Source organism: Neodiprion virginianus, chromosome 4 (genome assembly GCF_021901495.1).
Source record: "Neodiprion virginianus isolate iyNeoVirg1 chromosome 4, iyNeoVirg1.1, whole genome shotgun sequence".
NCBI classification, from domain to species: Eukaryota; Metazoa; Arthropoda; class Insecta; order Hymenoptera; family Diprionidae; genus Neodiprion; species Neodiprion virginianus.
In genome coordinates this window covers 33,916,320-33,938,017 of record NC_060880.1, presented here as the reverse complement: position 1 = coordinate 33,938,017, position 21,698 = coordinate 33,916,320, and the positions used below count along the sequence as shown (strand labels likewise).

Here is a 21,698-nt window from a genome sequence, read left to right as displayed (position 1 = left end):
TTTCCTGAAAACTCAAAGCATAGTGATCGTTATTAGCTTGACTCTGTCTGAATGAAAGTAGTGCACACTTCGTGAAAAACATATCCAAACGTTGATTTTGTTCAGAAAATTTGAACACAACACATTTGTTATTCTCTTTTCTACCGAAAAAAAATTGCTTATAACTATATTTCATCGTCGTTCGTGATATTGTACATACATCCACATAGGTATGCATAACAGCCTAGCAACAATCTATTCAACATTGGCAAGAATACTAAAAATTTGATAACAATGTTTATTACACTGCGGCTAAGTAGTAAATATTTTGCATCATGAAACTTGCAATAGAATCATTGGTATTTATTCTTGTACAGTTGCTGACCAATTGATTACTAGGTACTAAAGATTATAACCACTATTAGATGCATCCTTGTTCTAATATACATAATAATCATAGTTTACACTTATGTATATGTACATGCAGTTAGCAGACTTATGCTTATTCGTCAATAATTAAAATACATGTATAAAATTGAAATCACCATATAAATAAAAGTTTTTGACTATATACTTCGGCATATAGGTACGTATATTACATGGATACAGTTTTTACCAATTAATTAATAGCCGTATCAATTTACAACACAGACGTTTAGGATATATGTATAAACTAATGGTCCATGCATTTCATGAACATTCCTAATTATTATTCCTGTTAGGAGCAAAAATACAAAAAATATGACATGATAAAATGAGTGTACAAAACAAAAAGTACAATTACCTATTACTAATTTTTTAGGCCAATTATGTGATGTAAAAAATCTGCCTCTTTTGAAATAAGATTAGCTGGTACTTTAGATTCAAAACTACGTCAAATACTGGCTTCAGTTGATTCAAAGATTTGAAAGCCAGCATACAGTAGAATCGATTCTTTAAGTGACCAAAACTTAACAGTAAAATTAGTTTTTGAAACTTCCTTCTAGATCGAGTGATTCGACGTCACGACCGAAATTCGGTACGTAGTAATTTTGGTATGGCATTAGTAAAGTATCTACATCTACTGACAAAAGAAGACTTTATGTTAAATAATGTAATATGATACATTTATTCCTTTTGGATGCTTTTTTGAACTTTAATACCATATACATTATACATATAAATGGTCAAACTCCGTTTCGGATAGCTGTCGAAGAACGAGTATGAATAGATGTGCAATATGTGCATAATATAAGCTTATTAATTTGACATCCATGTACCATTCGTGTCAATCTTTGCTCAAAAATTGTGCATATACTGACAACTGTTACTAGAGAATAAAATTATCTGGCTAGTCATTGCTTTAACTAGTAAATTGGTATATTTCATTGATAAAAATCTTTTCTTGTCCAAAACGAAGGTTAGTTGTAAGTTTCAACCGGCTCAAATACCGAATGAGAGTTACACAATATCGTATCAGTAGATATACTATACATACGAATAAATGAAGTTAACTTTATTGTTATTAAAAATAATTAGGATATTTATTACTTCAAAAGATACGTTTATCCTAATCTGCAATTTACAACATGAAACTATCATCATAATTTGTTTTTATTTTTATTCACTATTTTCAATTAATGTAGTTCTTTGTAAAGCACCATTTACAAATCCAATGAAAAAAGTGCATATCTGACGAACTATTACGCAGAGCAACTCAACATGAAGTTGTAACTCTTCATTTGATACATAAATTAGTATTCAATTATTAGAATTGAGTTATTAGTGGTGAAACAGTTCATGAGTAGTTATCAAATAATTTTTCACAGACTTAAATCTCTTCTCTGATGCTTTGGCTTTGATTAGAATGATTTAAGATTGACGCTTGTTTGACATTTTTTTTTAAATGTTCCATTAATTAATTTATTGGAAGACAAATAAATTTCGTACCGCAAATTCGGAGAAAATTATTCAGTCTTGTTCCATTGTTTTAGTTCCTACCATAGTTGCTATTTTTCTAGTAAAACCAATTTAACATTGTTGAAAAAGAGTTTCTGGATTTCGAGTAATTTCAAGTATAAACTATCGTGTGTCTATCTGTTAAAATTAATTTACAATTATTTGCATCATTACTAAAGCAACACGTTTCATAGTAAACATTAACAAATAAATATGGAATTGTTTATAAATATTTCTCAATATTCGTTATGAAGTTTCACTCAAAAAGATTTGATATAGAGTGTGTATGTACTTTGGATAATACAGCTAGTACGACCTAAGTACTGAGCTCTTCACTCAATTTTTTATTGATTGGTTAAATTTTTTTGTACGCATATTATGATCCAAACACAAAATAAAAAAAATTATTCAGAAACATGACTACAAAGGTGTGTTCATATTACACGTACACTTGACGTGTTACATTCTAACCAATTCTCATCGAATTTCGTGTTCGAATCAAATAAGCGTCACTGAATCTGCCAAAAACTAAGATGTTAAGTGTATATACTTATTCGGGCGAAACTTTAAACTTCTTTCGTTCAATACTTGCATTTGAATTTCTTAATAAAAACTATCATCAAGTAAGAGGGGTTGGTACGAAATATTATTAACTTTAAGCTATGTAGAAGCCGATAGCTCTTTGTGGAGAAATGTTTCAATATCGACTCGACATATCGGACATCGCTTGTTGGTGCACAGCCACTGATCAACGCAGTCCACATGGAATAGATGCATGCATGGGAGCCTCCTTAACATACCAATGAAAATATATTCATTACTTTATATTTCAATCACAAATACTTCCTATACATAGATTATAGGTCTTCAAACTAATTTTGATAGACCGATATACCTTGATTTCTGATATTTACAAAAGCAAGCAATCTTCTTTTCTGGTACACTACCAATTTAGATAGTTACAACGAAAGTTAAATAAACGATGATATACTACTCGGATTGGGAAAGTGCTTAAAAACTATTAAAAAGCTGTGATCGCATGATCTGTATTCGATAAGAGAAAACTGCGTACTTACCTAACACTTTCACAATCTTCAAACTCTGAGAGACAAATAGTACACTTTTCTACAGAATCCTCCCCATTCTCTACCTTTTTCACCTGTGAAAAAACAAAAGAATATAAATAAAAAATAGTTTACCTTTTGAAATTTTTCTCAACACAAGCAGCTCACCATATCAATAATCACCTTAACGATTAATACCGTGAAAAAACAATCTCAGAAAAAATAAAAATATACAATTTGTTAAAAAATTAAAAATATATGACTATGCTTCGTCACTTGATATAGCAAGCCCGTATTATTTAGTAAAGTTATTTAGTACCCAATCAACTTACCCGCTTGTATTTATGCGGGAATGTGTGACTTTCAATAGATTCTTGTGTTGCTCCGCAGCTAATATGTGTCAAGCGTCTTTGATCGACGACATGCATAAAATGTTCAAGACGTGCTGACATGTGCCGTGCTTGATGAAGAACATCCGGCAGTGCTAAGGCCGAATACAACATATCCTGGCCTCCAGGAGCTCTGCAGTTAGGTAGCACAGCAGCAGGATGCTAATTTACACAAAAATACCCTAGATTTCGCAGTGTTCTCGCATTCAATATTTGCACACACACAAATTATTCAAATGATTTTCTCAATTCGTTGAATAAAATGGGGGAGGTAATATAACAAAAAGTTATATGCCAAAAGAAACCATAACTTCTGTAAAGAATCCCATCTAAAATAATAGTCATTTTTATAATTACAAGAAATTTTTTTTTCACCCGAACTCACCATGTGAGAACCAAAACTGATGTGCAGATGGTGAGGAATTTGTCGAGACCCTGGTGGATGATAGTGATACATGTGGTGATGCACATGTTGGTGTACTGGCATTGATGAAACCATCTCAGGTCCAGGTTCCATGGGCTCCGGTGGATGAATAGGATGCATCTGAAAATATATGAATATGTTGTGGTTTCAAATTTCACAATGTCTTGTAATTTTTTTGGATGAACAAGGCGATTTCTACGCAATAAATAAAATGTTCAAAAGTTAAAATATGTACTCATGCCGTAAGTAAAAAATAATTTCGTCAGATTTTTATTGGCTTTGTACCCTTTTAATCGAATGGAAACCTAAGTAGTAATTAATTACCATAACTGGCGGTGGACATGGACTACCAATCATCATGTTTGGAGGCAGAATTTCTGGATGGCTGTAAACCGTAGGTTGCTGTGGTGATGGCGGTGGAGGCGGTGACTGATAATTCTCATTCAATATTGCTCCATTTCTGCCACTGCAACGAGGATTCGAACTACTGCTGCTACTGCTGCTGCTGCTGCTGCTGCTACACAAGTGCATACTAGGTTGTAGCACTTGTGCATTTGGTGTCATGCATCTAACCAAAGTAGTATCAATAGTGAACTGATTATTGGACAATTTTTTGGCAGCTGGATATACAGCAGGATAGGCAATAAGATGAAACACCTTGTATATTTAATCAGTATGAGCATATAAAATTTCTGCCAGTGAATGAAGTAACTTCACTAATGTTCCTTCAACTTCATGTATAGATGAGTCTGTTCAATACATCTTTAGAAAAATCAAACAAGACATACCCGTGATGAGATGATCTTGCATTAAGCCTGCGACGATGCATTTCTTGCATATGCTGTTGATTTAACCATAGTTGTTCATGTACAGGATACATGCGAGGTGTCGGAACTCCTATCGGCGCTTCTGCAACAATAAGTGTAGAATAATCTTGCCAGTGCACAGAGGATATTACTTTTTTACAATAACATACTACTTAAGTGTTATTGTAGTGAGAAAATACAATTTATATGGTAAATTTTGCAAAAGTTGAATTACCTGGATGGTAAGTGGGGTAAGTAAAGTTTGTGTAACTGGAAGGAATGACAGGTGGCCTGTGATGAGCATGATATGTCTGAGAGTGGTGGTACATATGAGACCGATGATCTGGAGGTCCATGCATGCAGCAAGAATTGACCCTGAAAAAAATTGTGAAATGTAAGATAGTGTAAATTATTGAAATTTTCATAATAGTGTATCATATGCACCTGTGAGCATTGGGTAGGTACCAATGAACACGATCTCCACCAGAATTTACGGCTGGATCACTCTGATGAACTTGTGGTGGGCTTTGTTCCTCATCCGATTCTGTTGTAAGATCAACCACTGGTACAATACCAGCTGCTTGGTTTGCCGTTTGTGAGACACCCTTTAGTTCAAATTTCAGGCTACTTAATAGAGTGTAATCAAGATCATCTCAAAACTTAACATACAGGAAGATGTTTCCAGCACATCGTCATCGAGACAAGTTCCGACATTTGAATATTGGAGAAATAATGCTGAATGCAGGGTAGATTTGGAATTTAGTCGCAAAATGTCCCATAAAAATAATGAAAATCAGTCTAATCAGATTCAAGCTTTTTATAGTTTTTACTACTGTTTGTAGATTGTAAATTGGTACACTTAGAATGTCGAAAAACCTTTACTTTGTTATGATTAACAGTTGCGAGCACTTCCACAGTGTCCTCTTCATTTTCACTGTCGCTGCTAGATGACCAATCCAACTGTAAATCAGGAGCTAATGGTGCATCGTCGTTTCCTAAAAATTTATGTGATAAAATAAGATTCATTCAGGGGAAAATTAGAAAATGACAACTTAAAATTCATACTCAATGGATGTTTTGGATGTGATTGTTGAGATGGCTCTGGTATTGGTTTAAACTGTACTTGTGCAGGACATAAAGTAGGTTCATCAGTATTAGCATTCTGAATATCATGTGGTCCCTCGTCTAAGGCACCTCCATTTTGGTTTGCAGAACCAGTTAAACTACAGAGATTCAACATATATGCACGCTTCAGGTATAAATTAAGAAATTTCAAGCCAAGTATTATAACTGGCACGAAAATAACAACTATTTTCAGGGATAAAGAAGGGTTGAACTATTAGTATTTTTTTTTCATAGTATATTAATAAGTGCAAACATTTGTCAATATATAGACTAAAAAATTTGAGAAATTTTATTTTTAGGATGGCGAATTGTACTTGTCTGATAAGCATTAAATGTAATTTTACTAACCTGTAATCAACAGGATGATCTGATACTCTAGATGGGCCAGGTACACTTAATCTGTCGACATGCTGAACACTTCGCAGTTTTTGTTCCTCACTTTTCTTCGATTTGTGTTGAGCTGGAATATCTCTTTCATGTAAAATTCTTTTTCGGCGATAATTTTCACAAACTCGTTCCTCGCATAACCCGCCATCCGATTGTGACTCCACTGTTTCTTTCCGCAAATTTCTACCCGGCTTACTTTGGCACATATTACAGTTCATGCGTCCTGCCTGCCGATACTCTCGAGAATGTGCATTGCGTTCTGTAGATGGAAGATATGGCCAGAATATAAGACTGTTTTCAGAGCTCGAGTGATGTGCTTGACTTGGAAATGGCTCTACTGGCACTACATCAGCCTCTTCTATATCACTGTCAGCAAACAAATGCTCATACTCCATTTCATTTCCTGTTAAGAAACAAAATTTGAACCTCAAGTTTGTCCCTAGTTTTCGTCCCAGATTACACAGTTGAAGATGGTATGGTTAACATAATGAAAAATTGAAGAAAATTAAATCACTCTTTAGAATCCTTACAATCATTTGATAGTGTCGAGTTTTTAAAATATGAGTATCTTTTACTTTCATACAGTTGATTACTGAATTTCAGATAGTCCTCAACTCAAATAACTAAGATAAATAATTTCTCTTAAAAATGCATCGTTAGGTGAACGTTTCGAATTTTAATCATATTTTAACACTAACTATACCGGCACTTCACATATACCTATTCTTACTGTAATGAAACTGGTTATTTGACCAAGCCTGGTACGGTTAGTATTAAACTGAACTCAACTGCATACAAACCACAGGTTAATACGTTAAAAACCGCAAAACTATGAAAAATTATATCATTTATCTGTGTATTGATATTAAACTAAATTATTACCTGCAGGAAACCGTGATTGTGGTAATGGATCCACCGTGGAGGTGAAAGCAGTATCAAATATATCAGCCAAAGATGCAGAGCTAGAATCAGCTGAGGTTGCAGCAGATTCTCCACCAAATAAACCGTTCCTATTTTCCGTCTTTCCTTTATTACGCCACATTTCTTCAGAAGTTTTGCCGTCCTCCATTCTGTACGAGAAGAATATGATTAGTAATTTGTTACATTGCGGTTGAAAATGAGGTGACAAATGTTGAGAAATGAAAGAACGTCTACATAGCAAATAGAAAATTGAATCAGTAACAAATCTTGTTGAAGTAAAGTAGATGCATATTTTTAAATGTTAAGGAAGTTGGCAATTTATGCAAATAAATCATATTTCATAATTGTTTACAAAACTAGGTATCGATTTATTTATAAAATTTTTACTTCTCAAAGTAAAGCATTCTTTCACTTTTTAAAATAATTTCTTTTTATGCGGAAGCCATTTTGCATTGAATTGATAGACTTTTGATCCTGTGCACAGCACACAATAAAAAAAATTTCACATAATTGAACTTTTTCCTCAAATCATTGTCTATGCAGCAAGCATTGTTCAACAAATTGTTGCACATAATTTTTTTCGATATATTACCGAACATAATTTTGTAGAGAAAATACGAAGCTTGAACTGTTTCAGTTAAATACTACGCAATCAACATGGAATTGACGGTCTCTCAATCCAGTCTTACTATCTGCTTATATATTTAGTTTCATTCGAAGAATGATTTATATATTATTACCAGAATATCTTCAATTCGTATATTTATTATTATACAAGTTCAGCCATTATGTAGCTTTGCAACTGCTACTCAGCATTAAGGGTTATGCTTTATTATATATTTCCATAGGATATCTAATGTCAAAACATTAGATTGCGTTATATTTGTGTACAGTAATTGGGTCTGAAACTCTGAAGCTAGCAGTGCAGCATACTACTCGATCGAAATATGTACTGACTAGGCAATAACTCAATATTGATTGGTTAGTCAACTACAAGAAGTTGACTGAGAATAAGAAATACAAAAATGCACGTGCATGAAAAGACATGAAAAATTGGGTCAATTAAATGATTTGCAGTAATTTATTGATTAATAAAAATTTGTAACATTTGCCAATTGATGCAGTTTGCAATAAATCCCATCAATCAATTTTTCATCTCCAAGTTCCATAAAACAATCTTACAATTATTGTAGAGCAAATTAAAAATTTATTCGTACCTAAATTTTATGGAGTAACTTAGACAAAATATTACCAAAGTATTTTAGGTCGTATAAGCCAAAGTTATCGGAATTAGTTTTTTCAGACTTGCGTCAATCCTAGACATAAGTAGCAATGAGGATAACTTTTGTTCAAGACATTATGAATCATGAATACACATAATTCTATATCACTTTGAAATCGTGCAATATAAGCTGGTATTATATAAAAAGAAATTGAACAAGTAATCAATTTGATATTGTATCAACAAAAAATTATATTCCTAGTTACAAAAATTAATATACCACAAGAATGAGGAGGTAGATGCAAATTTAAAACAAGTGAAATGATCAAATTCTTTATTGAAGCTTGAACTTTTAAATACAAGATGATACGGAATTCTGATATGAGAAAATCAGATTTTGCAGAAGCCAAAGAAGCCATAATTGAGTGATGGAAACTACCAGGAGAAAAAAAAATTGCCAGACGTCTGAATTCTTGGCCCTGATTAAATAACCGGCGAGTACGTATCAAGGTGAAAGACAAAATAAATAAATTAGAACAACGGATGAACCTATAACAGGATAAAATTAATCAGGGAGGCGAATGATTCATTGAGTGGAAGATCCACGCCTGGGTAATATATTCGTCCGTCCGTGGAAATGATTATACGACCTTATAACTGTATAGCTCAGGTTTGATTACCCTATTAAAATCAAATAATGGTGAAACAATAGATTTTATTCAGGATATATACGACATACTTGTCCCTCCTCTGGTGGATAGAATAATGTACCGAGATTCCCGTTCTTCACCTCGTCATTATAAGCAAAATAATTTATAGCTACTATTCGTCACTTGAGTATGAACTATCAGCGCATTATAAAGTGGAACGTGTCACTTGATTACTCGGAATTTATGTAATTTGCCGTCTGTACATGTATAAAAATTTAGCTACGAAGTGTGAATACTCTTATGTCAGTAACAACAATAAAACTAGAAGTAAAAAAAATTTACACAGATCCAAGAATGGCTAAACAGCGGCTATAGCCAGGCAAGCAAACGCGAACGACGCCTGTGCCGTGAAGCTTGCAACTACCGTGCTCACTTTTCTTTTTGTGCACCAACTACGACATGACGACCGCCCACAGTACTAAGCAATCTCATGGGCGAACGCAGCCTTACCTCAGCTCCACTCTGCTCTATTTCAATCTTCAACTGTCTGCTTCAGGATGGTTTCAGGTTAAACGAACCTAACCTACTCAACCTGACCGAATTCCCGGTCGCTCCACAGGTTTGCACGTGTGGTCACCCTGTTCCGTCGGGTAAGCACTTGTTTTGGGAGTGTCCATATTTTAGCCTCCCCGTGTCAAACTTAAGAACTTTCTTCAAAAACGTAAAGTTACTAGAGATACTGCCCCGCAAGAAATATTTCTAAAAGGGTCCACTCAGGTTATCACGGTCCTAGCAGATTTATAATTAGGAATAATCTCAACTTATGACTATGCGCATTTGCCTGTTACTTTATACATCTCTGTGTCTCTGTTCAGTGTTTTCTTTTGTTGTTTTTTTTCCTGTCGTGCTGTTACATCCTTCCTGCCGGAAGCTTTGGAAACGAATATGCGACAGGGCACATCCCAGAGGGGGATAGAGGAGTAAAATAAATAAATAAATAAGTAAATGATTAATATAAAATAGGGTTAAATATAATCTAATAGTTAAATAAAGTAAGAATAAGTTCAATTAAATGCCTAAGGATCAGCATAGTTCTTGAAATTCCTGGATATCCCAGGAATAAGCTAAGAGTACGTTGGCGCTTCTTTTTCGGGGGCATAGCCATTAGGAAGAAGAACCTGACCCAATCAACACGAGACGATTCTGTAGTAGGTTGGAAACGTGTTGTTTGTTGTTCAAACAAAAATAATCAAGCACCGTAATGAGCGCGTACGGTATGAAGCTAATGAAAAAAACGTACGTAAAATTTTTGCCTAGTACAAATGATAATAATAATTATTATTATTATACGCCTTTTCAATTTCTGTGTATATCTTATCATTAAACATTTTGAACAATACTTTCATATAGGTTATAAACGTTGGAAAAACAAATAAAAGTTTAATATGTTTCTTATTTTTTCGCTATAAATTACAAATTTTGGCGTTATCTGAAAAAATAATCAATTCGAATACAAATTTTGATTATGATTTAAAAATTAATTAATACACCCAATCTTTCAGATATCCTTACCCAGCGTCTGTGCGTTGTCAAAAGTGTTTGGAAATGGGTCACTGGAGTTATGAGTGCAAAGGCAAGAGGAAATACGTTCACAGATCTTCACGAACTACGCAATTAAAAAAGGCAATAAAACAGCAAGAGGTGGAAAAATTGTAAGTTCATGTTTGTCTACTGATACGTCTTCCTAAATTCCAATAGTTTTAATTTTATCATTTCCTCTGAGTATCCGCTATACAAGATTGTTCTACAAAAAGAATGGTATTCGAATCTGCATTTCATTTTTTCAATCGCCATCTTTAGCATTTTTGACCTCATAACTTTTCAATAAAGTGACTCGTCTAACAATTTTCATAGGGAGCCAGAGATGACCAGTGAAACTGTGAAACAGAAAAAAAAAATTAGAAAGGAATCAAGTAGTACAAGTGATTCAGATAGCTCAAGCACAGATAGTAGCAGTTCAGACAGTTCTTCCTCCGATGATTCGGATTCCAGTGACAGCTCATCTAGCTCGAGTAGTAGCAGTGGTAGTAGTGGCAGCACCTCATCCAGTTCATCAAGCAGAGATTCTAGTTCCAGCGAAGGTACCAAATCCAGCAAAGCAAAAAAAACGAAAAAATGTAAGTTTAAATTAGTACATACGTTCAAATTAGTACCTACTCCTGTTGTAACATAGGAATGAGTTCATTCATCATTCTATATTGCGAAGTCATTCAAATTATTCTAATATTCCAATGAAGAGGACATGTTTTCTTGTTATAGAATGAAAAAAAATGAAGTTTTTGGATAAACAAATCAAGCCTTGTGCAAAAGGAGTGACGAGTAGCAAAGTAGAAATGCGTCAAAAGGTTCCATTTACATTTTTAAATGTATGGAATCTCATATCATCGACAATCTATTTTTTATCACTTTTTTTACCATTGAATAACTTCATAGTTATTTTACTACTATTAATGTATTACTTAAGGACTTAAATATAATAATGCTATGTCAACTAATCATAAGGAAAAAAAGTATATTTAAATGAGTAAATTTGAAATATTTGCTATCTGCACTATTATTATTTATTTAAATTCCAAATTTCTAATAGACATTTATTTATTTTCCATATGACCATTAGGCTTCTTTGTTTGGTTAATAACGTGACTGTCAACAGAACATTTTCATACCATGCCATCATTATAGTTGGTCAAAAGCCTGTTAGTATGTGCCCGAAGACATTCAAGAATCTCGAAACTTACAAGGCTGTAGATACTAATTGGTGATACAAACTATAATATTTGTCATGAACTAGGGGCTTTGCTCCTGCTTGCATCGCGTATCGTTCTATTGTGGAAGATGGATAGTTCGTAAATGTACTCGTCAAATTGTATCGTGAGCAGTCTGGCAATATGAAAATTGTAGCCTACCATCCCCACCATTACTCTACTGAATTTACCAAGGAAAACCCAGCTGAAACGAGGATGGAGATGAATGAATAAATTACCAATGTTGTTTATTTCTCAGTCCCCTGGAGCAATGGGGTGATAAGACAGAGCCTGCGTTAGTTTGATAATCATAAAAATGATATTGGTGACAACCCATTAAAAATCAGTCTAGTAGTTTTTTATTTATACTGCACACATATGCAGCTGTCTCATTATCATACTAATATTAGCACAACATTGTTCATTTCTTGAAAATGTTATGAGATCCCGTTTATGCAGCATGAAAATACAATTCCTTTTATATACATATTATATAATGGGATAATTTTTCTCCAATTCTTCGTTAAAATATATTCTATACAAAAGATTATTGTTAGTCTCTTAGCCAAGCGTAATCTTATCTTGGGTTCCGATTTTCGAATCTAAAAGCTATTATGTATATTGGTCAGCAGCTACTTCATAGAATCAGCCATGTAGGATCCTATATAATAACCATACCAAAATATCATGTAAATATATGGCATACAGAGAGCTACAGGGACTCATCAGACAAGATACTATTGAAATCCATACATCTGTTTGTAAAATATTACAACTCACTAATGATTTGCAAAGAATGTATATTATTTTTTCATGATCTTAAGCATTGTTCAAACTGATCTGTTACACATACCAAATCAATCAGTAACGAGTTCAGCATTTTCGTTGAAAGATTGATAATCAAATATTTCAACAGTTTCAGTTGCACATGCATTTTTCAAGACAAAAAAATGGTTTGTGAAAAAAATATATCACAACTCTTGGGAAGTTGTAATATTCCGAGTGACTTTACATGACCTGACTATACCAGAAGTTTCCTACAATGCCTCATCCAATATCCTTGTTATGTTAATGGCGAAAGTTTATGGTTTGGCAGGTGTCAAACAGATTAAGAAATTCTTGCAGATAATCGGTACATGCATTACTTCAAAGTACCGTTGTTTTGGTAAAAATCGTAGTTTCAAACAAGTTCATGTAAACAAAGCTCCATTAATTTTATGATGAAGAATATTGATGTCTTCGATATCTCGGTGTTTCGGTATTTCAGTATCAGTATTGCAAGATCATGCTGATGCCGTTATATTGTGCAAAGAAATTACCAAACAATCTTCGGTATACCTTTTTCCATATGATGTCAACTGACCAGAAGTCACAGCATGATGGGTGTCCACCAGGGATCGACAATGGTGTTCTCTTGGCAGTGAGGAAAGGCTACAGATACATTGAAGAGCTACCACCATAAGCCTATTCTCCATCCAGATGTAGCCAAATATATTGAGTTGATATTTAGAGATCTAATTGTGACAGTTACAATGCTATGACAGAAGATACACACCAAATTCAAACGGGAGCTTCAACAACGTACTTTGGTAATAGCACCCAAGATCAACCATAGCAGTTCACACATTGGAAACATTGCCGCTAACACAGCGACATGAATTTTTAACTCCGGAACCAAATCAAAAGGAAAGCTGATTGGTACTGCGAAGTAGACGATGAGGAGCACATTCATATCAACCAAATTGAAACTAAACAGGCGATCCGTGAAGAGGAATTCAGTGTAAATAGGTAAGAATTGATGCTGGAATAGTACTTTATGACCCTGGAATCACTGACGGTAAATTGAAGAAAAAAAATATATCTTGCACATAATTTCTTGGCCAAACGTTGAACTCAGTTATCTTAAAACATCAATTTGGAAGTTGATTCTCAAAATATTTCGAAAATGGTTCGACCGATTTGCTGCAATTTTTATACAATTTTTTGTGACATTTTTTCTTATTCACACGGGAGAATTTTTTTCAAAACCCTGAAGGTCGAAAATTATAGACGACGAACGAACATCATGTTCGAACTGTCGGCATTTCTGTAAAAATAAGTTTCAGGATAGAAATCTACCATCACGGACTACTCTATGTATTATATTTTAAGATTCCCTTTGAATTCTGTGTTTCAGATGAACCGGCTGCACGGATTCCTGGGTCCATGAGGAATACGTTTTACGCTGGACAAGATAACAGTGATTCCAGAAAATGGGTTCCTGTAAAAAAAAAAAAAATTTATACATGCACCTGCATGTATACGGCTTTCAAATGAAAAAATCTGATTCAAATGGAATTATTAGCTTATGAGATAAACATTCCCGAAATTGCTCTTGCGGTCTACTGGTACATTACCCCTTGATAATCTCCATCAGTCTCCAGTAAAAATACTTCTTTTATATCAAAATTATAGCAGTGTTATAGATAGCAAAAATAACTCTGTATTAATTACTACGCGTTGATGGGATGATAATAAATTCAATTCTTGAACATCATAATGCTACAATACATACATACTATTGATCTCAAACCTACTCTTCTCAACACAATGCCGATTTATTTATACATTAAAAAGTTTGACCCAAAATTCCTCGCTCATATTATTATGAAGGCACCTATACATCAACTTGAATGTGACCAATATCAATAATAAAATGTTCGCTAAAATGAATTCACATATTTTCTGAAGATTGATTTTGACATTGTGGTATAATAAGATGAAGTGTATTTATAAAATTAAAGACTATTACATATCAAACTAAGACCACTTTCTTCAACTTATATCTTAAAAGTTATATTCTACTGTCAATTGGTTTGTTCGTGCTAGCTACACTTTTTATACTTTTTACACTTTTGTGTGAGGATACCATCACTATAATATATTGTGAAAGTGTAGATAGTGTAGTTGGCAGGAACAAACCAAATGCTTTCAGCTTCATCATTAAATATAATAAAGAATATAAAAATATGGATTTCAATTTGGATAGCCATGAATCATCATTACAGTTTGATGTGATGTTAGTATGCTATAAATTTACTAAAAAACAAATTGGAATATTGTTACTATTCAAATTCTGAAAAAATATTACCCTAATAATGTTTGATCATGTGAAATATACAGTATTCAAAGCACTTACACCCCAGAATAGGCATTGCGCTTCAGGGACGACAGCTAATACTATAGAAATGACTATTTTCTGCTTTTTTTTTCAACTATCCAAGGGTGCTTCATCACAGCAGGTAGTGGAATTCTGTCAGAGCTCTTCCTTTTAATCAGCTATAACATATCAACAAGTTAACATGTTAAAAATATCCGAACTACAATTTGAATATGAAAGCAGATACTTATAAAAAAAAAAAAGGATTTGTTGCAATATTAAAGTACAGGGTGAATGTAGTAGAATACTCAAATAAGTAGACTAAATACTTTGCGACAATTCACTGGCCCAAATTTTAACATCCCAGAGCACAGGTGGAAAGCAAAATTATGCTAAAGTACATTCGTCATCGATGCTACAAAATTTGAGCATTCTTGTTCATACCTTCGAGATAAGATCTCGTGCACCTAAAGAAACATGAGCTGGCCAGTGTATAATGCAGCCCTTAATTTTGTTGTATGTTTCTTCATGCGTGTCACTGAGAAATGGTGGCCTCCCAACTAAAAATTCATAGCACAGAATTCCTAAACACCAGTGATCTACGTATATGTCGTATGTCTGTCCTACTACCATCTCTGGAGGTAAATAATCCAATGTGCCGCACATAGTGTTGCGCCTAAAAAAATAAATGGGGTTCGAGTGAATTAGGAAAAAGGTTCCATTTTTTCCAGGTGATAGAAAAGCTCTATATTCGTGTTCATGTGATTTAATTAGGAATTCATTTTAAACAGCTAATTTCTCAAAAGACTTTCTTAAGACTCAGTAGAGATATTTTCTAGAGATCATTGCTAAAAGTATCAGCTGCTTCTATGCTTTCATTGCTCTACCACGTTTGACATCAGTTATCAGATAATATCCTAAGTATGTCATGCAATGTTACTTACTTTGACGACGGAGCATGCACAGACCATCCAAAGTCTGCCAATTTTATGTCACCTTGAAAGTCAAGTAACAAGTTCTCAGGCTTAATGTCCCTATGTATCACATGGTTTTTGTGACAATAGTTCAGGGCATCTGCTACTTGATACGTGTACTTGGCAGATCTATGTTTGAAAATTAAATATTACTCATAAGAGATCTAAACTATATAAAGTGGCTATGTGATTTGAAGTAAGATTGAATAGATTATTATATTTTTTAAATTACTAACAAGTGCTCATTGAATCTCTTTTCAGGCTGACGCTGCATTTCCCTGTAAAGTTCTCCATTTGCAGCAAACTCCAATACTAAATAGATGCGTTTAGCGTCATAAAACCAGGTTAGCAAATGGAGTATATTTGGGTGCCTGAAATTATGTTGACAATTACAATCTGCAGATTTATGTTTCACTTTAGATTGTGAAAGATTATTTCCAAACAGCTAGTAAGCCAATTTTAGAGGCAAATTAATATTGTTTGTGGATAAGTCAGAATAAATAGCTCATATAAAACTATGAAGTTTTGACTCCTATAATTCATTGTACACAAAAATCTAAAATACAATTTCCATAATAAAATATGAAAAGTAGCTGATTAAATCTAAAAAACAGTAAACAGTCAATTAACTCAGTGAAATTGGTGCTTTCACTTAAAAAAAGTAGATGCTAGGGTACAATTACCAAATTAGAAGCCTATATTTAATTTCTATGCTAGTTTTAAATACCTCAGATGTGATTGTATTTCAATCTCACGCATCACTTGTTTCTCTACTCGTCCTTTGACTAACTCGCATTTATGCAGCATCTTGAGAGCCACCATGTAATGGGTTTTCTTTTCTCTAGCTAAATAAACTCTGCCAAATTTTCCTCTCCCCAATGGTGCTCCGATATCAAAATCGTCCATAGCCCACTTAAACCTAAATGACAATATACCAGATAAAATTTATTTCAACAAATATATAAACAAGATGTCAAAGTTCTACTGCGCATAAGATTCAGCGATTCGAATTCGTACAGCAAGCAATTTCTCATACTAGGTTAAATTCGCATGCCCTAAATGTCGTTGAACAAAGAATAGTAATAGAGAATAATAATAACAGAAAAATACAGAACATAAATGTTAGTGTATCGCACAAGGAATTCATAGTTATTTACCCTTTGGCACGGTACTCGACTTCTCTATGCATGATTTCAACCATTTGGTTAATCCCATCTCGGTATTCCTCAGGAATATCGTCACTGATTGTAGCCATATTTTGTCTACCTCTAAAATCTATTAAACTGAATCATATAATTAGGGTAAAATAAATGTGAATAATAAAAAGAAACGTAATATTATTAAGTACAACGAAAAAAAAATACTATTCATAGAAATTAAATAATAGCAACCAAATTGGTATACAAGGGCTTAAAATTGCAAATTGGTTTAAAAATTCGATTAGAGTTTAAATATTATCTGGAGTCTCAGGAAAATACTATCCATAACTTTCTTTGATTGACATAGCACCTTCAAAGGTTTGAAAACTGCTGATCGTAAGTTATACAGTTATTAATCATATTTCCGTATTAATATATAATCCATCAATGCATATAACACACAAAAGCCACGTACCAAATAACTAAATCAGCTGTGGCAGATTAAAATCTTCAGTATTTAGCAGAACAACCGATTCGAAGCGTCACAAATTCAAATTCATCTAATAACTGACAAATGAGAAGTGAACGCAGCCAAACCCAAATCATCATTTCTGTAGATAATCCTCATGCTGGGCTGAATATACCTACCTAAGCAATGCCTGCAACAGCAAGAACCATTCGAGGTCACCGCAAGGTGCGCTAGTATCGAAATGCCTGTTCAGCGGGTAATTTCAAAGGAAGGAAATCTGAAGAAAACTTCAAATTATCCACACAAAGGCTGATAAGATTTGTTACTGGTAAAAAAATTGTATAATTTATTCAAAGTGTAATTGTGTAACATTACATCGTTCATATCCTAAATCCGATTCCTTCCACAACTGCTTTTCTGCCTACTTCTGGTGAAGTCAATACAGACATGCGACTCTGAAAAGGACAAGTAACTGATTTTGAAAAAACATCCCAAAGAGTTATGATGACTGAAAGTACTTTGAAGTTTCAAGGCTAATTTTTAGTATTGAATATTTTCGTTAAATCATTGTCTATATGTTAATTCCGTATACAAAATTAAGACACCGTCACTTCAGTCCAGTGATTCTATAGACACACCTTTGGCTTTAGTTCTCTCGTATTCATGTACCCTATAATCATTGATTTTGTTGAATGGCTCCATAGTAGATCTCCAACAAATTGTTGGGGAGAATATTTAATCGCTATAGTCCCACCAAGCTTTTGGTCAAGTCCCGTTAAGAAGGGCGACTCTAAAATGGAAATGTACGACATTTAACTTTCCTAAATAATTGATTATTCACACGAAAAATTGCAGACATCAAGGATGCAATATCATGAAGTATTACCAATGAAATCATTCTTCATCACACTGTGGAGTGCAGTGGTTGGGCAGTTGGAGCTTAAAATGCCTTCAGCAATAGATCGAGCTAAAGTTGCAGAAATTAAGTGCTCTCCACATCCGGATGTACTAGTTGCTACTGAACAATCTGGGGAACCTCTCGCACTACGTGCCCATACGCCGCAACCCCAGACCGCGGCCTGAAAACACAAAACATAAAGCTATCGACTAAACTCTTGAATTTGCCTGTGATGAATTCGGTAATATTGTATCAGTTTCACAACGGTTGAGATAGATAATGTTCAATTTCATTAAGATTTTAATTTTTTTGCCTGCCCAACTCTGCCGGGATGCTTCAAAATAATACCGCCACTGGAACATGCAGATGCAACATTTCCATCTGTATCAACGCATATGGCACCAACTGTATCCATTTTTTTAGTAATTTGCTAAAAAAAGAATATACGTCTTCTTAATTTAAGCTTTCTATACACAAATCTCTTCAGGTACCAAAAGAATTTACCTTTTGTACATTTTCACAACTGAGAACTTTCCTCTTGTAGTGTTTATAGATCTTTAGAGCCTTGACAGAAATTAAGTCTTCCACAGACGTTGTTTGCAAACCTTTTTCTTTACCCCATAATTGCGCTCCATCTCCAACTAAGAAACTATAACATTATAACTAAGCATTTACACTTTTGTACACTTTAATTATCTCTGGTTTAAGAAATAACTATTAATCAAAATGTAAATCTTACCAACCTGGGGAAAATTCTACCATGTGTGAGATTGCCTGACTGCTGGTTGCACAATAGCTTGGCAGCAGCGACTGGATTTTTTATGCCACCAACAGCTCCTACAGCTCCAAACTGTAGTGTTGAACCATCCATAACACTGGCGTCACATTCAACTTTTCCTTCAATTGTAAGATTTGATCCATAGCCAGCATTTGTCAATGGCGAATTTTCCAGTATAATTGTAGCCTCAACTACGGCATCCAACACATTTCCCCCAGATTTTAAAATACTGGCTGCCTGATAAGATGTGTTGCATTATTTGAATTTGAGAAATGAAGCTGGAGGAGTATATTATTTTTAAAATGAATATTTCACCTTTTTACATGCTACGCAGCAGAGTTTTTCATACTTTTCTTTCAGAGTAAGAGAATGTTGACCAGCACCTTAAAATTCATAGAAAACTGGATTTAACCATAATTTTTGAAAAATTATCCTAAATTAAAGGCGACGTATAACCTAGAAATTGGCACAGTGAGCAACGTTATGTTTATTTATACGGCATTCAGGTGCGATAAAAATGATCATGATTAGTTTTATTAGATTTCTGTAAGAGTGGGAAACAATGTATGTATCAAAGCTTGACGGACGACTCACCGACATGTACTGCAATCAAACCGTTTCTGGAGCTGTCCATGTCCATGTGGTCTGCAATACTATTCGCAGCCATTAATTTCTCTGTAATTCTGTACGAACTAATAATTCAGTGATTACCAGGGTTATGTTTTCTTATTTTGATGTAGAACATCACGCAACAGCAGTATTCCACTGCACCATGTGTATAATGGATGGGTATATCACAGGGCAACAGCTGATGCATCTATTCCAATCACAATGCGTGGGACGCGTGAAATTATGCGCGCTTTTACAAACGACCTTCACAAGATGATTTTTATCGCTTTCAGCACCCATCAACTAATCGTGATTTAACGCTCTTATTATTGTATTTAAGTCATTTTTTTTAAAATTTCCACAAATTTCACTTTGACTTCATATCTGCATTTATTGTTTATTCAAAAATTGATATTATAACTTCAGGTCATGTTTCATGTGTAATATTTACCGAGGATCAGAGATGGAATGAAAAATAGTAGAAAAAATGTATGAACCCGAAATAAATAATAAAATCTTTTATTGATATTACTTCTGATACCTTAAGTTCAAATAATTCTTCGATATTTTTATTACAACATTGCATAGAAAATTATTCATTACTCAACAGGACTTTTTCAGATTTCATCTTCAAAATTTGGCCGTATTCAAGGGTGTGAATAGGAAAATAATTCACATGAGTTGAAGAAGCGTGATACCACAAATGGGAGATCGATGTAGTACTTGGACTGTTCGCTTCTGTACCATTCAAATTAATTTCTTCACTTTGGATTTTATTGAAGTAGCTAATTGTGTTGACTGAAGCTTTTACCATAAACGCTAATTACAATATAAGCATATGTTTCACCATCCGAATCTGCCTGCATTTTTTTAGTTCGACAATATGAATAAAAATAATAATAACAAATTAACAATTGTCGATAGATAATATCTATTTACCATTTCAAGTTTTCATTACAATATTTCATTAATAATAATTGATAGTACCTTTGTTCAAGATTGCTGGGTACACAAGTAGTCAAACATGATTACATACACGTCGGAATTAGAGTTTTTTGTGTGGCTATCTATAGAGAGCACGAAGCAGAGAAAGAATACAATATTGTAATACAGTTACTCATCGGTTAAGACCTTAGATGATAATCATTAACAACAATAATAATAATGATAATAATAATAAATCATTATTTATCATATGGTATTCATTATAATATATCATCGTTATGTACAGGAACCTATATAAATGATGGAGCAGTTTGGGCAGTCTGTAAAGTTGACAGAATGAAGCAATTAATTAAATCATTCTATTGCTTTGGGGACGTGAAATGTTTGGATAAGAGCAGCTATGAGTTTGTATTCTGATTTCAAAGGCGATGCCATTGATGATGAATGTGGTATTACATACAAAAAGTATCGATCGAGAGATCATTATATCACATGACGCGCATAATACCTATTTAAATTACAATACATATCATTAGAAATATTACAGCTTGTATAACAGAAATATTTTCTAATTTGCGATATCATGAACCATTTTTAAAACTGCGAGTTATTGTAGAAATTAAAAGAAAATAATTCGGTCTCATATATTATGCATGAAAATTAATTGCTACAGTGTAAATACATAGTAGCGTTATATTATTTTTTTTTCAAATATTAACTTTTATTTCATCTAAATTTTTTACTTGAATAGTAAGTATTTCAAGCAATACGTATTGTTCAATATTGCACAAGTTTACAACCCGCCGTCGGATTTTCAGTAATCCCTTGTCACCTTTGCAGACCTACGGATCACTGATCCATACTAAAATTATTATAACATAGTCATGACTTTATTTATTTTTATTTTTCTTGTCTCTACCGTAATCTTTTACGTAAATAATAAATACTTTCTTATACATTAGATTAGCGTGGAAATACCGCGTTGCTATAGGACAGTTATATTTGTGGAGTATCTTGTGGCTTTTGTAGGGATATGTT

General features: G+C 33.6%; 4 protein-coding genes across 15 annotated transcripts; 1 reads left to right on the top strand and 3 right to left on the bottom strand.

The window, feature by feature from the left end:
- Positions 1 to 321: 321 nt before the first annotated feature.
- Positions 322 to 10,070, bottom strand: LOC124304134 (E3 ubiquitin-protein ligase Arkadia). Of its 5 annotated transcripts, none has more exons than XM_046762193.1 (13): positions 9,982 to 10,070; positions 6,995 to 7,182; positions 6,074 to 6,515; positions 5,666 to 5,823; positions 5,483 to 5,595; positions 5,045 to 5,205; positions 4,836 to 4,975; positions 4,583 to 4,703; positions 4,119 to 4,362; positions 3,756 to 3,914; positions 3,314 to 3,532; positions 2,994 to 3,076; positions 322 to 2,707 (listed from the first exon to the last, which is right to left on the bottom strand). In XM_046762193.1, the coding sequence occupies exons 1-13, from the start codon at positions 10,068 to 10,070 to the stop codon at positions 2,578 to 2,580; spliced, it is 2,247 nt and encodes a 748-aa protein (XP_046618149.1). In that variant the 3' UTR covers positions 322 to 2,577. The 5 variants fall into 5 exon arrangements, with proteins under 5 accessions (XP_046618149.1, XP_046618150.1, XP_046618153.1 ...); XM_046762194.1 differs by having other exon boundaries at positions 4,583 to 4,700; XM_046762197.1 differs by lacking the exon at positions 9,982 to 10,070 and adding an exon at positions 9,416 to 9,433.
- LOC124304139 (zinc finger CCHC domain-containing protein 10) lies at positions 10,067 to 14,258 on the top strand. Of its 3 annotated transcripts, XM_046762213.1 has the most exons (5): positions 10,067 to 10,201; positions 10,468 to 10,617; positions 10,820 to 11,082; positions 13,076 to 13,497; positions 13,886 to 14,258. In XM_046762213.1, coding segments are annotated over exons 1-4 (450 nt in total). In that variant the 5' UTR covers positions 10,067 to 10,166; the 3' UTR covers positions 13,078 to 13,497; positions 13,886 to 14,258. The 3 variants fall into 3 exon arrangements, with proteins under 3 accessions (XP_046618169.1, XP_046618166.1, XP_046618167.1); XM_046762210.1 differs by having other exon boundaries at positions 10,820 to 13,497; XM_046762211.1 differs by having other exon boundaries at positions 10,820 to 14,258.
- On the bottom strand, positions 12,229 to 17,552 carry LOC124304136 (aurora kinase C). Of its 5 annotated transcripts, XR_006908066.1 has the most exons (8): positions 17,437 to 17,521; positions 16,980 to 17,097; positions 16,550 to 16,741; positions 16,059 to 16,193; positions 15,793 to 15,951; positions 15,293 to 15,524; positions 14,888 to 15,027; positions 12,229 to 13,969 (listed from the first exon to the last, which is right to left on the bottom strand). XR_006908066.1 is itself a non-coding variant. In XM_046762205.1 (7 exons), exons 2-7 carry the CDS (start codon positions 17,075 to 17,077, stop codon positions 14,941 to 14,943), a joined length of 903 nt encoding a protein of 300 aa, XP_046618161.1. In that variant the 5' UTR covers positions 17,078 to 17,084; positions 17,437 to 17,552; the 3' UTR covers positions 14,814 to 14,940. The 5 variants fall into 5 exon arrangements, 4 of the variants coding, with proteins under 4 accessions (XP_046618161.1, XP_046618159.1, XP_046618158.1 ...); XM_046762205.1 differs by lacking the exon at positions 12,229 to 13,969 and having other exon boundaries at positions 14,814 to 15,027; positions 16,980 to 17,084; positions 17,437 to 17,552; XM_046762203.1 differs by lacking the exon at positions 12,229 to 13,969 and having other exon boundaries at positions 14,814 to 15,027; positions 16,980 to 17,105; positions 17,437 to 17,531.
- Positions 17,553 to 17,752: 200 nt separating this feature from the next.
- LOC124301921 (threonine aspartase 1) lies at positions 17,753 to 19,988 on the bottom strand. 2 transcript variants are annotated; one of them, XM_046757510.1, is made up of 8 exons: positions 19,701 to 19,988; positions 19,422 to 19,489; positions 19,072 to 19,343; positions 18,833 to 18,977; positions 18,642 to 18,758; positions 18,317 to 18,509; positions 18,069 to 18,220; positions 17,753 to 17,885 (listed from the first exon to the last, which is right to left on the bottom strand). In XM_046757510.1, the coding sequence occupies exons 1-8, from the start codon at positions 19,771 to 19,773 to the stop codon at positions 17,811 to 17,813; spliced, it is 1,095 nt and encodes a 364-aa protein (XP_046613466.1). In that variant the 5' UTR covers positions 19,774 to 19,988; the 3' UTR covers positions 17,753 to 17,810. The 2 variants fall into 2 exon arrangements, with proteins under 2 accessions (XP_046613466.1, XP_046613467.1); XM_046757511.1 differs by lacking the exon at positions 18,642 to 18,758.
- Between the last annotated feature and the right edge of the window lie 1,710 nt (positions 19,989 to 21,698).

What these genes read in the sequence shown, in the direction of transcription:
- LOC124304134 (XM_046762193.1), bottom strand. Translation starts at nt 10,070, where the DNA reads ATGGCTATGCCCCCGAAAAAGAAGCGCCAACGTACTCTTAGCTTATTC. An exon ending in GATCATCCTGTTGATTACAG is followed by an intron (nt 5,824 to 6,073) that starts GTTAGTAAAATT and finishes GAATCTCTGTAG; the next exon opens with TTTAACTGGTTCTGCAAACC. An exon ending in TACCTACCCAATGCTCACAG is followed by an intron (nt 4,976 to 5,044) that starts GTGCATATGATA and finishes AATTTTTTTCAG; the next exon opens with GGTCAATTCTTGCTGCATGC.
- LOC124304139 (XM_046762210.1), top strand. Translation starts at nt 10,167, where the DNA reads ATGAGCGCGTACGGTATGAAGCTAATGAAAAAAAC. An exon ending in ATGAAGCTAATGAAAAAAAC is followed by an intron (nt 10,202 to 10,467) that starts GTACGTAAAATT and finishes CCAATCTTTCAG; the next exon opens with ATATCCTTACCCAGCGTCTG. An exon ending in CAGCAAGAGGTGGAAAAATT is followed by an intron (nt 10,618 to 10,819) that starts GTAAGTTCATGT and finishes CAATTTTCATAG; the next exon opens with GGAGCCAGAGATGACCAGTG.
- LOC124304136 (XM_046762205.1), bottom strand. Translation starts at nt 17,077, where the DNA reads ATGGCTACAATCAGTGACGATATTCCTGAGGAATACCGAGATGGGATT. An exon ending in GAAATACAATCACATCTGAG is followed by an intron (nt 16,194 to 16,549) that starts GTATTTAAAACT and finishes ACATAATTTCAG; the next exon opens with GCACCCAAATATACTCCATT. An exon ending in GTGCATGCTCCGTCGTCAAA is followed by an intron (nt 15,525 to 15,792) that starts GTAAGTAACATT and finishes TTATTTTTTTAG; the next exon opens with GCGCAACACTATGTGCGGCA.
- LOC124301921 (XM_046757510.1), bottom strand. Translation starts at nt 19,773, where the DNA reads ATGGCTGCGAATAGTATTGCAGACCACATGGACATGGACAGCTCCAGA. An exon ending in TTTGATTGCAGTACATGTCG is followed by an intron (nt 19,490 to 19,700) that starts GTGAGTCGTCCG and finishes ATGAATTTTAAG; the next exon opens with GTGCTGGTCAACATTCTCTT. An exon ending in CATGGTAGAATTTTCCCCAG is followed by an intron (nt 18,978 to 19,071) that starts GTTGGTAAGATT and finishes ATAATGTTATAG; the next exon opens with TTTCTTAGTTGGAGATGGAG.